This window comes from Hesperophylax consimilis, chromosome 2 (genome assembly GCF_061612785.1).
Source record: "Hesperophylax consimilis isolate HC1 chromosome 2, BYU_Hcon_1.0, whole genome shotgun sequence".
Lineage (NCBI taxonomy): Eukaryota > Metazoa > Arthropoda > Insecta > Trichoptera > Limnephilidae > Hesperophylax > Hesperophylax consimilis.
Window position 1 is genome coordinate 17958167 of NC_142837.1, and position 14876 is coordinate 17973042.

Below are 14876 nucleotides of genomic sequence, written 5' to 3' on the forward strand. Positions count from 1 at the left end.
CTTTTTGACCATTTCATACAAAATATATTTTTAAAAAAATAATTAAACTTGCGAGGCGGGTCGGCACGTCAAACGGCTTTCTTGGCGTCGTTTTACGATTTGGCGGGTAAAATTTGCTTCCACTGAGTAGGTCTTTTTACGGGTTTCTATGGATAACTTTGAATAGAGATGTGAAGCTTGATTCAATACGAATATTCTACTTTTTGTTTTAAGGATGTCACTAGAAGAATAACGGAGTTATGACGATTTTTGTGGAAACACACGCGTTGACGTGTAAACACGCTTATTGTACTTGACTGCTATCGTTATTTTATCGTGTATATCTGCTTACGTTGCTGACCGGTTAACTTCCGACTGAGGATTTCTTATTATTGTAAGAAATCCTCAGTTAATTATAAACACAATTTTACAGCAAAAGTATCTTTATTCAACAACAGTCAATATAACAATTATAAAAGATAAACATTTATCCCCTAATTATTGACATCTTATGAAATAGACATTTAGACATTATTTTGTGAACACAGAGATTGCAAATACCAACTTTTGCATGCTAAAAAAAAAAAGAATTAAAGTATAACCCGTTTCACACTAACTGTGACTCGCTTTACAACATCAGGTAGGACTGTTTCACACACCACAATTATATTATGCCAATGAAAAGATTGATTCAACGATTACACATACGTTTAGCCATACAATTTATTTCAAGTATGTATGTATTTCAACTATTGCTCTTTCTTGTTTTATCTGAAACATGTGATCATTATGGGAAGACTTTATGTACAACTTTCTAGGTTTTGAATAAGGGCTGGCGGTCTATTATTATCAGTTGGTTCGATTTACCACGAATTGGTGTGGTCATAAGTACTGTAGTTGATTACATTCACCTGGTTAAGCTGGTAGCGGTCAGTTCATAACGGATTAATATGAATCTTCTTCATTACTATTACTGGCCCGTGGCACCTAGCTACAGTACAGACTGGTAGCCATTATGAAGCGTGAAGCGCTGAGAATGATACAGCCCAAAGCAGTTATTGAAGTATGCAGGATTAAGCTGAAACCATCTATAAACTGTGCAGTTTTCTTGTTTCAATTTAAGCAACCAAACATGAATGACTGGAATATGGCATAAAATGTACGATTTGTTGCCAAACATTGACAAAGTACGCAGGGTACCGTGCACACCATGAAGTTTTTTTTTCAGAACAAAATTTAAACTGTATTACTTCTTAGATTTAGATTATATTTAATACAAAGAGTTGGAATTTAAAATACCAACTTATGGCTATGCAAAAATCAGCAGAAAAGTCACAGAATGCTGTTTTTTACACAGCATTGTAGTTCTCTGAAAAGGTGTAATTCCATTTATTAAGAAATTATCCAGGCAAATTTTGTAAAAGCCTTTCTGTCTTCACTATCAATTTAAATGAATTAATTCATGTTTATTTCTCGCAACAATAAAGCTGCACGATTTAGATGTTTTACAGTTTACATTTGGAAAGCATATAAATTTAGATAGGCTTGGATGATATCGATTTCAGCGCCATATGTTTATTGCTGTCCGGGCTGTGAGCCCATTCTGTCGGGATCCTGACTGGGGTAGTGCAGGCCCATGGGGGGCGGCGGGGGCCTCCAGGCGCCCCAGCCGATGGGGGGCCCCGGCATGCCTGGGATGGGCACCACGGGCCCCGGCATGGGGATGTTGTGTACCGGATGGAGATTGAAGAAGTCATCGGATGCAACGGGCAGGGGTGGGCGCCTCATGTTAGCACCTGGGGGGAGGGGCAGGGCCCCGGGAAGGCCCGGAACGGGTTCCAGAGACCTGGAGGGTTGTTCGGGCTTATCGCTTCCCTGACGGCCTGCAAAAATTATTAGCATTTGAGATAATTTGATTCGTTTACATTTAAAACCTTGAAAAATGGATTCGCAGCTAGCTACTTTTAGTTTGATGATTCAAAATATATACATTATATACTTTAAGACACATTGGAACACTCACATAAGTGGCAAACAAAGGCGCTCTCCCTCCCTCTTTCTCTCTCGCTTACTAAACTACCCAAACATTAAATTTGTGAAGAGTATTTCTTTTCTCTGCCACCTCTGACTGCCATTGGGTATTGCCAACAAGACCAGCTTATTCACATAAAACTTTACAGGAGTGGTGGATGACCATGGCGAACATGGGTTATTTGTACTTTATTAAGTTATTACAGTCCAACAGAAACTACAAAGTCCAAACTCGACCATAAAATATGCAGGTAAAGTTTCACAACAATAGTTTATTTTAATTCAATTCAATTTATTTATTAATTTTAAAAACATTATAAAATAGCATTATAACATTAATAGTTTTGATAGCTGTTTAGCTATAGTACCTTGTGACCTGCCCCACTTGATGGTGAGCCTTCGTCCGTGGATGACCAGCTTGTTGAAGGTCTTCTCGGCAGCCACTTCTGCGGCTGCCCGGGTGGTGTATTGGACAAAGGCACACTGGGTTCTGGGGACCAGCGTCATTGATCTGTGCACAGAAAATAAATTGCCTTATTGATCCTGTACTTTTAACTTTATCTGCTGATGTGTTAGGTTATGTTTTTTTTAAATTCTTGTTTGGGACAGTATTCCATTTTGTAATTATTAGATATCTTATTTTTATAATTGACACATAGTTTTTATTACAACACTGCCAGTTTTGTTTTAAACACAATATGACTGTGCCGGTTCCATGACAAAACAGAACATGTTATATAAAGTCATGAAAAGCAATTTATAAAAAATCATTATTAAAAACTGATCTAACCTAACCTTGTTTTCAAAGGTGTTGTTTTTTCATTGTATGGTTTTATCCAGTTACCCAGACTGTGCCATGCTTGTTATGGTCATGCAAAAATCCCATTTGTTGCACTTTGATTGGTTCATTTGAACACTGACACTGTTGTTTTTAAATGTTTTAGACATTGCTTGGTGAAATTTTAATTTAATTGTAAAAATAAAATGTTCGTTTTCTTTTACAATGCTGATATTTTTAGCACAATATACCCCCTCGCGCGGTACGTTTCGACAAAATGTATGTGTTTTAGTAAAAGTTCAAGAATCTTCATAAAACAGCTGTATGACAATACATATATTACAGAGAAGATTACAAATATGGTACATCCATGTACGAGGATGGACGCTGATGGATCACGTATGCGTACCCCACGTCCGTGTGGATAAGAAAATGGAAAGTTCTTACAAAGCCAACTTACTTGCTGTCAGATTATGATTTTCGATTCCATCATGGGGATGATTTTCCACATGTTTGGCACATTTTGTTTTATTGAAACTTCATGGATTACATATGCGACAGCCACAATTTATGTGCAAATGTTACTATGTGAAATTCAAGAGTCAAAAAATCATCTTACCGTATCTCTCCGAACTGATAGAAGTGTGACCGCAGGGTTTCCTCCTGGATTCCATCGGACAGATTGCCGATGTAGAGAGTGGAGATGGTCTTGTCTTCTGGGGGCGGCAGGGCCGGCATGGCTGCAGCGCGGCGCATCAGCTTCTCAGCAACAGGGTCGTTCACGCCGTAGTAGCTGATTACGAGAGTATTTGTTTATGTATTATAAGCAGAATTAATTGGTTAACTTGATTGTGAACATTTGATAGCGTCTTTCTACAGCATCCCGGGCTTAGTCTTCCAGCCACCTGTGCGTTATTTTTTTATCTACAGCTAAAACCCGTACATTAACGGACCATGAATGATGTTATAGTCAGGTCAGAATATTATAAAATACTGTAGAATTTTACCAAACCAGCACTTCAGAGAGACCAGAGTTTTTAAACAAGGTTTGAGTGTGAGAAAATAATAGAGATAATTTTGATGAACAATAAAAAATCCTGACAAAATATTGTGCAATTTAATTTTTTTCTTCTTTTATTTAGAAAAGAAAAAAAAGTTAGAAGTTAATTAATAAAGTGATAAGAATGTGAAGTGTCAATATTAACAGTGTACCCAATGTGGTGCATTTTAATAATACACTAATTAATTTATAAATACAATTACAATACTAAAAGGTTCAAGATGATGAAAGTTAAAATGAGCTCGACGTCCTCTTTCCGTCGGGAGATTCCAATTCAATGCCATGCGAGCGGCCGCGGCATCAAGCCACTCTAAATGCATTTGCAAATGTTTTGTTATTAATAACACAATGGTAATTATACTAAATACTTTAGTATAATAGAGAACTATAAGTGCATTTATGTTTTTAACTAAAATCAAACAAGATTTTGAACCGACAACCTTTGGATTTTTCTAGTTTTCTAGAGGATCTAAACCATCATTATTATTTGAAAATCACATTTGAGAAAAATAATTCAACTGATTAATATGAATATTCATCCCTTATTATGATACAATTTCAAATAACAAAATAGCCCCAACTCTTTTCATGGCAGCAAACTTATATTGAATAATACACTTTATTGTATCATGTTGTAGAAATAAGACCTCTGCGGCATTTGTGTGGTAAAAAGAAATACTGTGTTTAAAATAAGGAGATCCAGAATGAATGCAAGGCTTTTGTAAGCGTAATGGTTAAGATTAAGAAAAGAAATAAGAGCAGATGAACGAAGGAATTTAAGGAGAATAATTATACTAGGCGGAAGTTGATGGTAGAAGAAGTTGGAGATAGACATCAGGTGTCTACAGTCTACATGTATCCTAAAATACCTTGCTCGCCAAATCGAGAACTCAAACCGGGAGAAATTCATGATCACTGGCAAAGTAGAAGGCAGGAGAAGCAGAGGAAGATCAAATATCTGAGTTGAATGTCGAATCGTCGGTGTCTGCAGCTCTCCAAGCAGCGCACAAGGGAGTGGAAGAGCTTTGCTCACCATGGAAATTAGAGCGCGGGGTCACAATCCCCAACAATAAGAAAACGACTTAAGGGGAATACATTTTGGGGTATCTGGCACATCATCTTTTTTAACAACAAATCTCACCGATCCTTGATATTCTGATCGGCCAGCGGGTCGTCGGGATCGGTGGGCCTCTCGTGGCGATAGGGGCACTCCTCGCCACGCCGGCACTCGCCCTTGACCCAGAAAGAACAGACATGCGGCCGGTTGCGTTTGTAGTATGGCGCTGTACGCGCTAGCTTTAGCAACAGCTCGCCGGCCGCCTGCGATTTGCCCGCGCCGCTCGCACTCTGGGACGGGTCCCATGACGACATCTGCAAAAACATTAAATAATTCAACAACAACATTTTGCCCAATTAGTCACACCTCGTTTCTTCTAAAGACTATAGAGAGGTTAATGGAAAGGCACTGAGAGAAAAGCCCCTCACGAGTTGCAATTTACTTATCAACCAGGTAATGTCGGTCGACGTGGCACTGCACAGTTGGTGTAAAAACTGGAGCAGGCGACCGGGGAACTGGCAGTAGGACTCTTCCTGGATATAGAGGGAGCGTTCAACTGCACCACTATTAAATCCTTCGATGAAGCGGCAGAAGGACACGGACTCGACAAAACCACCAGAAGGTGACTGAAGAACATGCTCTCAAGCCGGATACTTACGGTCACTAGGGGTGAGGTGAACATCAGAGTATTGGTGACACGAGGGTGTCCACAGGGAGGGGTTTTATCACCCTTGCTGTGGAGCCTAGTGGTGGATAACCTCATCCTAAAGCTCAACAATAGGGGCCTATATATGTATATACAAGGTTATGCGGATGACATTGTGACCATAATAAGGTGTTGGGATGCAGACACAACCAGAGGCCTTACACAGTCAACACTGGCAACAGTGGAAGAATATGGTGAGGAGAAACAGGGCTGTCAGTCAACCCAGACAAGAGAGAACTGGTAATCTTTATTCGCGAAAGGAAATTAGAGGGATGGAGAAATCCAACCTTCTATGGAAAGGTGGTAAAACCCTCAGACACGGTTAAGTACCTCGGAGTAATCATAGATGCCAAACTGAGCTGGAAACTGTAGGCAGAAATGCATGTGCTCAAATGTGGGCAACTAAGTGAATCTGCAGCAGAATGTGGGGTCTCAAACCTAAAATGATGCAATGGCTGTACAGAGCCGTTGTAAAACCAAGAATCCTGCATGCAGCCTTGGTCTGGTGGAGGAGAGCAACAATGAAAACAGTGATGGCCACACTCAATCACATACAGGGACTTGCATGCAGAAGAATCACAGGAGACATGCGAACCACTCCTTCAGACAGCAGTTTAGAATCATGTACCCCACAAGGGAGAAATGCTTGCGGGATCCAAGCCCAATACATATTGAAAGGTGAGTCAAGTCCCGGCACTGGGAGGAAAGGGAAAGGGCAGCCGAATGAGGCAATCCAAAGTACTCATAAACGGACCAGACCCAAGGCGAACCAGGCAATTACTCAATATGGACAGAAACTCACTGAGGGAACTGGTAGGACTACTAACGGGACACTGCCATCTCAGGAGACACATGCAGTTGTTGGGATTGGAAAACATCAACAGATGCCGGAAATGTGAAGAGGATGGATGAAGAGACTCCAATTCACCATTGGTGCCAATGTCCCACTCTGTTAGGAACAAGGCTCAGATACCTGGGAAGACACATTGTAAAACCAGAAGATATAACCATATATATCCAATGACAATCAATCCAATGGTAAATTTTTTAAAAGGTAAATATAAAAAATAAATAAATAATAAAATCAACAATTTATGATTTATGAACTATGTACTAGATCAGGGCTTCCCTAACTGTGAGTCGCGACGCCCCGGGGCGCCGCGGGATCATCCCAGGGGCGTCGTGAGGCAATCTTTATAGCGTCTTCCGCATGCACACTTCGGAGCGAAAATCTGGAGCAATATGACTGGGTTAGAAACCATTTCCAGTCGACCTCACCATCAACACTTTCGACAGCAGAAGAAGAACAGTTAATAGAATTGTCCTGTGACTCCAGCCTTAAGCTGCAATATGATAAGGATAAGCTACTTGAATTTTGGAGCTCAGTTAATCAAGAATATCGTTCCATCAGCACTGCAGCGTTAAGGGTTTTATTACCGTTTGTGACATCATACTTGTGTGAGACAGGTTTCTCTGCAGTTGCAGTAATTAAGAATAAGTACAGATCAAAAATAAATTTAGAGGCAGAGACGAGAGTGGCGATTTCGAAACTTCAATCTCGTTTTGAGAAACTATGCTCAGAAAAGCAAGCACATCCTTCTCATTAATACCAAAGAAAAAAAAAGCTTTTTTATCTTTTTTGTTTGCTTCCATTTTGACCCCATATTTCCACGTGACCCGTTCAGGGGAGGGGCTTCAAAATACTACGCTTGGTACAAGATTTTTAGTCAACGGGGGGGCGTCGCAAAAATATGGCAACTTCCCAAGGGCGTCACAGTTGAAAAAAGTTTGGGAAGCCCTGTACTAGATTACTTCTGATATATGAACTACTAGACATGGTGTGTCATACAAATTTTCAAGACGAATGTGCAGCCTGTGAGTAATTTCATAACACAAATCCCTAAGAAATAAATATAAATTGTTGTCTCGCGTCTAAAGCCTACTTATTTTAATACAAGCTTTACTCGAAAATTAACAGAGCACAAAGTAAGCCCCAAATCGCATGTTTTAATTATTGTTCATTTGGTCTGCCAATAGGAGCCAGAAAGGCAAGTGTCAAAATGCATCATAAAATTTGGAGATGAAACTTAACACATTGTAGTCGGGCGCTTCAAACAATAGAATCTAGCTTATAGCGTGTGTTTTTCGCGATTAGCGCATAAATATATCGCTTTCCTAAAATTGACACAATTTCTAAACCAAATAATATTTTCAATTGAAATTTTTAAAGAAATTATATATGACATTTGATCATCAACAATAAATTATAATTGCTTTGATTACATCATAATTTCACCACATTTCAAAGCTGAATATAAAAACCTGATATTAATTCAGTAAATAGCATTCAATATTCAATATTTGAAAATTCCAAGTAAAAGAAAACATGTTTATTCATATCATATAGTTATTATCATATAGTTTATTCATATCATATAGTTATTATATTATAATAAATAATAATATATATTTGCCATGCCCGCAATTTTACAATCGCTGGATGTGTGAAATCTGATCGCGTAAATTGAACAGTGCCGTCTAAGGTCGAAGGCGCACACTCAATAACTCATATGTTTAATTGCTTCTTGTCAAAAAAGAGTCTTTTGCGGTTGTCTCGCCTAATTGAAGAGCCCATTCCACTTATGAATCATAGTATTTCACGCTGATAACAAACCCGTATAATGCCGTATCCCGCCAAAAACCGACAGTTGACAAAAACGGCATTTGCCGTGTCCCGCAGTTGACCGACAGTCCGCGAAAAACGGCAAAGGCCGTGTCCCGACGACAATGTGTTAACAACCAAACATCATGCATAACTCTGTTGCCTCGCCATATACAAACACTATCTATGTTAAACGACATACAAGCTAACCAGGACAACCAAATACTCTTGCATACAAATTTGACCTGGTTCCAAAAAGGTTTGGTCACCACTGACCTAATCTGGGTTCAAATCTGTGTAGAATCAAACAATTATTACCTGATTATCCATATTCTGAATGTAGTATTCCTTATTGACATCACTCCGAGGCAATTCATCTTGTATTTTCAATGCGGCGTCTCGAACCTGAATAGGCAGGCCATATTCCAAGTCCAGAAGACAAGTCTGGCAGACATTCTTCAGTCTGGAGCAGGTCTGACAGACTTCTGTCTTTTTGAAGCGCATTCGCGCACCAGGACACCAGCGGAATACGGTAAATGGGCGGGAACAAATTTTGCATTCTTTTCCATACTTTTCCTTTGTCTAAAAATTGTAAAAAAATCAATTCAGTAATTTCAAGTGGTGGGTAGGTACCTTGTGTGATCTTATGGTACATATTTAAGGAAAAATTCATAAAAATGAGGTTAAAATTAGGTTTTTGAGATAGATGTTTGTTAGTAATTCAAAAAGCGTCTAACTCAGCATTAAAAAGAACGTGTCGTTCCATATTCGTGTCGTTAATATATCGAATTCGTGCCATAAAATGGAACATATTATAACTAAAACAATAAAATCAAAGTGACTAAATATTATTCATAATTCTCTTGATTCATTTTGAATATAAATCAGAAAATCCGGACAAATGAAGTAGTTAGATAATAATGATAGATAAGTATTTCAGTTTACAGAAATGGAAAATAATGCATTTTAACAACTTAATGCTAGATTTTTTAATAAAAAGTATTTGTATAAAAATCAGGTTTTTATAAATGTTTTATACATTTTTAAATTAAAATATAAATAAGAACGAAATAAGCAGCTCAAAAACACGACCGATGCAGTTAAGCTGCAGGCAAATTCAAACTAAGTAAAATACATGGCTAACTTTCACGAGCGTTACTCGTGTTAGCTAAAAATAGAACGGTGCAAGGCCAAACCGGCGAGCGTCATTCGGGCTAGCAGAAATTGGAACGCATTTAGCGCGCGAGTGTGACTCGTTTAAAAGCATGAAGCGGTTAATATGTAGTTATTTCATTAAAATTAAAATCTATTGTTCACTTGGCGGCCATTGTTTTGATGTCAGTTTTAAGGTAAATTTTTTTTATTGTCTTATTTTAACCAAAATGTGAACCTATTATCCGGAAATAGGTTCTTAGATTGGGTTTTAAAATAAAATTTATTTTAATATTCTTATGTGTGTAATATTCTTATATTTATTTTAATGTTCTTACATGGTGTGAAGAAACTTCCAATTAACCCTTTTTTTACGAAGTAGCTACTAAAATGCATTGAAATACTTCTCATTTTTATCATATTGATACAATGTGTTATGTGCGTATTAAGCATGTCCCCATTTTCTGTACATTTACTGATAAATCTTGCTTCAAGCTGCTGATTCAATGTGATGGGTTTGGTAATATTGTCATGTAGGTCAAACTGTGACCCTAAGCATCATTCCCACGGAAGGATCATACATAATGCATAGGTCAGAGAAAGTTTAATAAATACCTGGCCTTGTTTGTAATACTGAGAGAAACAAGCATAACGATACCATAAAAATGTCATATTTAATTAATTATAGGAAGATCTGACGCAGGATGATACTGAATTCGTATTTCTCGATTAACAAAGGATTGAAGAGGACTTGTTTTTTCATCGAAGGTCAACATTTCAAGGCTGACCGCGCCGAACGAGTTAGATATTATAATATGCAATAAAAATGTAAATAAACATAAACATTTTATAAAAAGGATGAATTATGACTTACCATACGCAAATATGGGTTATCTCCGAGACATGTCTGACATAATATGGGAAATTCCTGAAAAAATTACAAAAATGCATTAAAGCGCGGATTCACTGTAAACATTCTCAAAATATAAGAACTTACTATAATAAATTATGTAAAGCAAAGCACGTATAAATGAAGCAATTTTCATGCTCTTTTTGGAGATTTACTTACAGCATCTTCCCAATTTTGCCTATTATAAGTGTTAGTTGTTTTAGATGTCGCCATGACAGATGGCTGTGCAAGGACTACGAAACAAGCATAGATAAATAGATATACCAGACACAAAATACTATTTCTATGAAAACCCAACGGATATGTAGTAGTGATGGGCAGGATCGAAACATTTACATGATCGAAATATTTTGATCGAAACATCGAGTGATTAATCGATCTAAACGCTTGGAGTAGGGTACATGCAGTGTAAGTAATATAGTGTTTTCAATGCATTTAATATATGAATAAAATTTAACTAAATGAAAATATCCTACTGACACCCCCAAACATTTTTTAAAAATAAATTAATTAACTTTTAAAGTTGTTAGAAAATTAATAAACCAGACACGATTGGCTGGTGAGACGTTACAACGTCATCGCGTCAAATCACTTCTAGGTGTTTTAGTTCCCGTTGCTGGTTTGATTGCTATAAACATTTATTTACCCATTCTAAACAAATTTGTTTTTATAAAACATATATGTAAATACCTACCATTGTGACAGACAGTGGTTTTCTACAAGGACAGCCCGGTAATTTGCCAAAAATCGATGCAATCATGACGGCATCATTCTTCTTACAAATTGATTTTTTGGTATACTTTTATCTAAAACTACGGTTTTTAATACCCAATTTTATAAAAACAAACTTTCGATTAAACTTAATGAGAATAATAAACGATTTTTAGCGATCATGTAAAATAGTGCTATTCAATATTATTTTCGTAAATATTAATACACGCGTTAAATCCCTTATATTTAATATAAGATTTCGGAAACTGGTCTATGTATGGTTCAATAGGCAGGCACTGCCAATCATTATAAACGCAGGGTCTCCCTCATTCAAAATTAGGTACGAAAATGTAAAAATAATAAATAATAGTAATGGGTTGTAAAAATAGCAAACAAACCTCGAGTTAAAATCACTCTAAAATTATGTAAAAAAAAAAAAAACAGATTATATAAATAAACTATACATATTTTTATAATTAATTACCCCTGACTTTTCATATAAGTAAAACACATACCGTACTGAACATACAGCAAATATACATAAAAATGATAACTTATACTATACAACACAATTATGAAACAAGAAACATACATCAACACATGACCCCGAAGATAAATTCCACCTATGGACAAAGACATTTTCATAATCTGGCTCCAAAAATTTTCAATTTAATGGAAAAAGATATTAAAGACCTGGCAACAAGTGTAAATATAGCACACAAAATTCACACATGGATAGTCAACAAAGGCGTTGTATACTGCGGACAGATAACATCTACAATACTATAAATTTTAGCACACTCCACACCTGTATTTTTCTCTTTTGCTCTTATTCATTTATTTGTATTTACATTATTTCTTATGTTTTTTTATTTATCTATCTTATTATTTATCTTTTCTATATTTTCTAAATTAGCATAATCTAAAATTAGATTAAACAGCCTAGTGAGGTGGATTATACCAAAAAAATGTATGTTTATTTATTGGTTAGTAAATAATAATAAAAAAAATAAAAATTATTGTTTGGGAAGCGGTATGGATACCGCCGCCCCGGAAACCATTCATTGGATAGCCAACACCTCTACCATAGATCAAGGCTGGGCCTTGCGTGGAGCTAATTTAAATAAAGTAAATTATAAAACCCCGGGTTTTAATCTTTTTTGATAAAAAGCCAGGACTTTTTTGAAACACAAATAATTTATTGAAATGATAAACCCAGGGTTATTTCGTAATTAATAATAAATAATATGTTTAATATATTTTATCGATTGTGCCCATCGCTAAAACATATAAACTATTACATAATATTCAAGTATATAGTATTATTGGAAGTAGGCACGAAAGTTATTTGTGTTATTTATTCAGTTTGTAGATACTATAAATTTAAACGAAACGCATTCAAATTCGTAGTCATTCATATCATTACAAAAATATTACGTTTATTACGTTGCTATCTGCAAGTAAACAATAAACATCATTGCCAGTATGAAAACATTGGTTTAGCCCTTTTTTGCAAATGCAGTACTTACCTACCAAAATGTTGCCATACCAATGTATCTGCCTCTGTCCGCAGCTACTGCTCTCGCTGAACTTCGACCAATTAAATCGATTAATCATTCGATTCCTTTGATTTTTCGATACAAATATTTCGACCATGTTAATGTTTCCTGCCCATCACTAATATGTAGTGATGGACAGGAGGATTTAATCGAATTAATCACTCGGAGTTCAGTGGGAGCAATAGCCAAGGATCGCAGAAAAAATATATTTAACAAACAAAAAAAAATCGAATCTAACTCGGACGTAGCTCCCGGCTACTTTTTGAAATAATATTCAGGACCCGATAAACAAGTCCGCGTAGTAGATAATATTAAAACTAATTATGGTACGTTTCGTAGACCAGCCACTAAGGTGGCAGTATTGAAAAGACAACAGTCGCATTTTTAATATATTAAGAGAATAAATTTACGAGAAGGGGTACCTATGTTCATTCCAGAGTGCTACAATACCTATTTTAAATAACTTAGACTTAAAATTAATTTCCACAGCATTTTAATTTTAACACTAGCCCAATAGAATATTTGTTTCCCACATCTGAAATGTAAAATCCCAAATAAACATCTAACAGCCTGGTATTTTATAATCACAATGTCCTTCTAGGATTAAACATTATTTCTTTTTTATATGTTGTGGGTTCATTTTACTTTTAAGTACCTTTCGAATATTTTTCTTTGTTTAAAATCTCCCAAATTTTATTGCCATTAGCTTCAAAGACCGACTTTTTTGCCCTTTGAATGAATAATTACAAGGATGCCGCTAGCTAATAAAAAAGCTTGCAAATTGCAAAATGCAACCCTAAGGTAATGTTAATACATTCGGTAAATATTCGGAATCGCTGGACAAGGATTTTATGAAATATTTTTAAATAAAACCTTCTGATTTACCTTAATTACTATAACAGGAATCTGACTGCATTTGGGATATTTTTAATTTTAGCATTTTAATTTTTAATTACGTAAATCGAAAATTCACTTTCGTTGTATGGGATGACAGCTGGAATGATTTCTGTTGATAAAATTTTCTTTTGTTTGTATTCCTGATACGAGTGGCTATATTTTTTACCATATGCAAATACTAGGTAGGTACTATTTTAGCCAAACTCGAAAAATTAAATAAAGATATTTAGCTATGTTTTATAAAATAGAAAAATTAAAAAAGGTGATGTTATTATAGGTTAGGTTGGATAATTATAGGTTAGGTTGGTTTATTATTAGGATTTAGGTTAGGATAGATTGGATCTCTCGTAAACACACTTCCTAAATACACAAACTCATCCACCTGCTCCAAGTATTCCTCATTCACAACTACGCACACTGTTTTCCTACTCTCTCTTTCAAACACCATTACTTTAGACCAAGGCTGCCCAACCTTTTTAACAGTTGGGCAAAATTGACGATTTAAAAATCACTGGCGGGCCACTGAATACTAACGGTTCCTATTTCCATGGGGGGGGGAGTTGTTAGAGAATTTCTATAAAACATAATTTCCCACAAAAAAAATGAGTGCTCCCCACAAAACCCACGGGGGGGGGGTTGTTTCGGACGCAAAAAAAGTATTATATCAAAAACCGGTGTATTTTTGTTTAAAAAGTAAGTTCAAGAGGTTAGATTTTTTCGTCGCTGATTCTCGTTCTGAGTGGCCTAAATAGCGATAAATCGTCTTCGTTGGCAACACTGGTGACCGCGCGCGAGCTGCATTGTTTGTTTTACCGCGGGCCCGCGACACTTTTTCAAATTGGCGGGTTTTTTGAAAATGGTTCACGCGGGCCACTTATAATTCGTTCGCGTGGCCCGCGGGCCTGGGGTTGGGCAGCCTTGCTTTAGACTTACTTACATTCATCATTAACTCATTCTTCATACATACTTCGTTCATCCTAGACACGAGAGACTGTAGATCAAGGCTGCCCAACCTTTTTAACAGTTGGGCGAAATTGACGATTTTAAATCACTGGCGGGCCACTGGATACCTGACGGTTCCTATTTCCATGGGGGGGGGGGGGGGGTTATTAGAGAATTTCTATAAAACATAATTCCCCACAGAAAAAATTCAAAATGAGTGCTCCCCACAAAATATTTGAAATCCATGGGGGGGGGGGGGTTGTTACGGAACTTCGCTGAGAAAAAATTCCGCGCACCCAAAAACATAATATGTGATTCCCCACAACAATTTTTCGAATTCCATGGGGGGGGGGGGTGGCTACAAGATTCCATTTCGGACGCAAAAATATTATATCAAAAACCGGTGTATTTTTGTTTAAAAAGTAAGTTCAA

General features: G+C 36.6%; 1 protein-coding gene across 1 annotated transcript; it reads right to left on the bottom strand.

The window, feature by feature from the left end:
- Positions 1 to 410: 410 nt before the first annotated feature.
- Positions 411 to 10585, bottom strand: LOC149425768 (pre-mRNA-splicing factor RBM22). The gene is made up of 7 exons (XM_089644799.1): positions 10495 to 10585; positions 10300 to 10353; positions 8592 to 8855; positions 4990 to 5219; positions 3408 to 3581; positions 2379 to 2521; positions 411 to 1862 (listed from the first exon to the last, which is right to left on the bottom strand). Exons 1-7 carry the CDS (start codon positions 10546 to 10548, stop codon positions 1555 to 1557), a joined length of 1227 nt encoding a protein of 408 aa, XP_089500925.1. The 5' UTR covers positions 10549 to 10585; the 3' UTR covers positions 411 to 1554.
- Positions 10586 to 14876: the final 4291 nt, after the last annotated feature.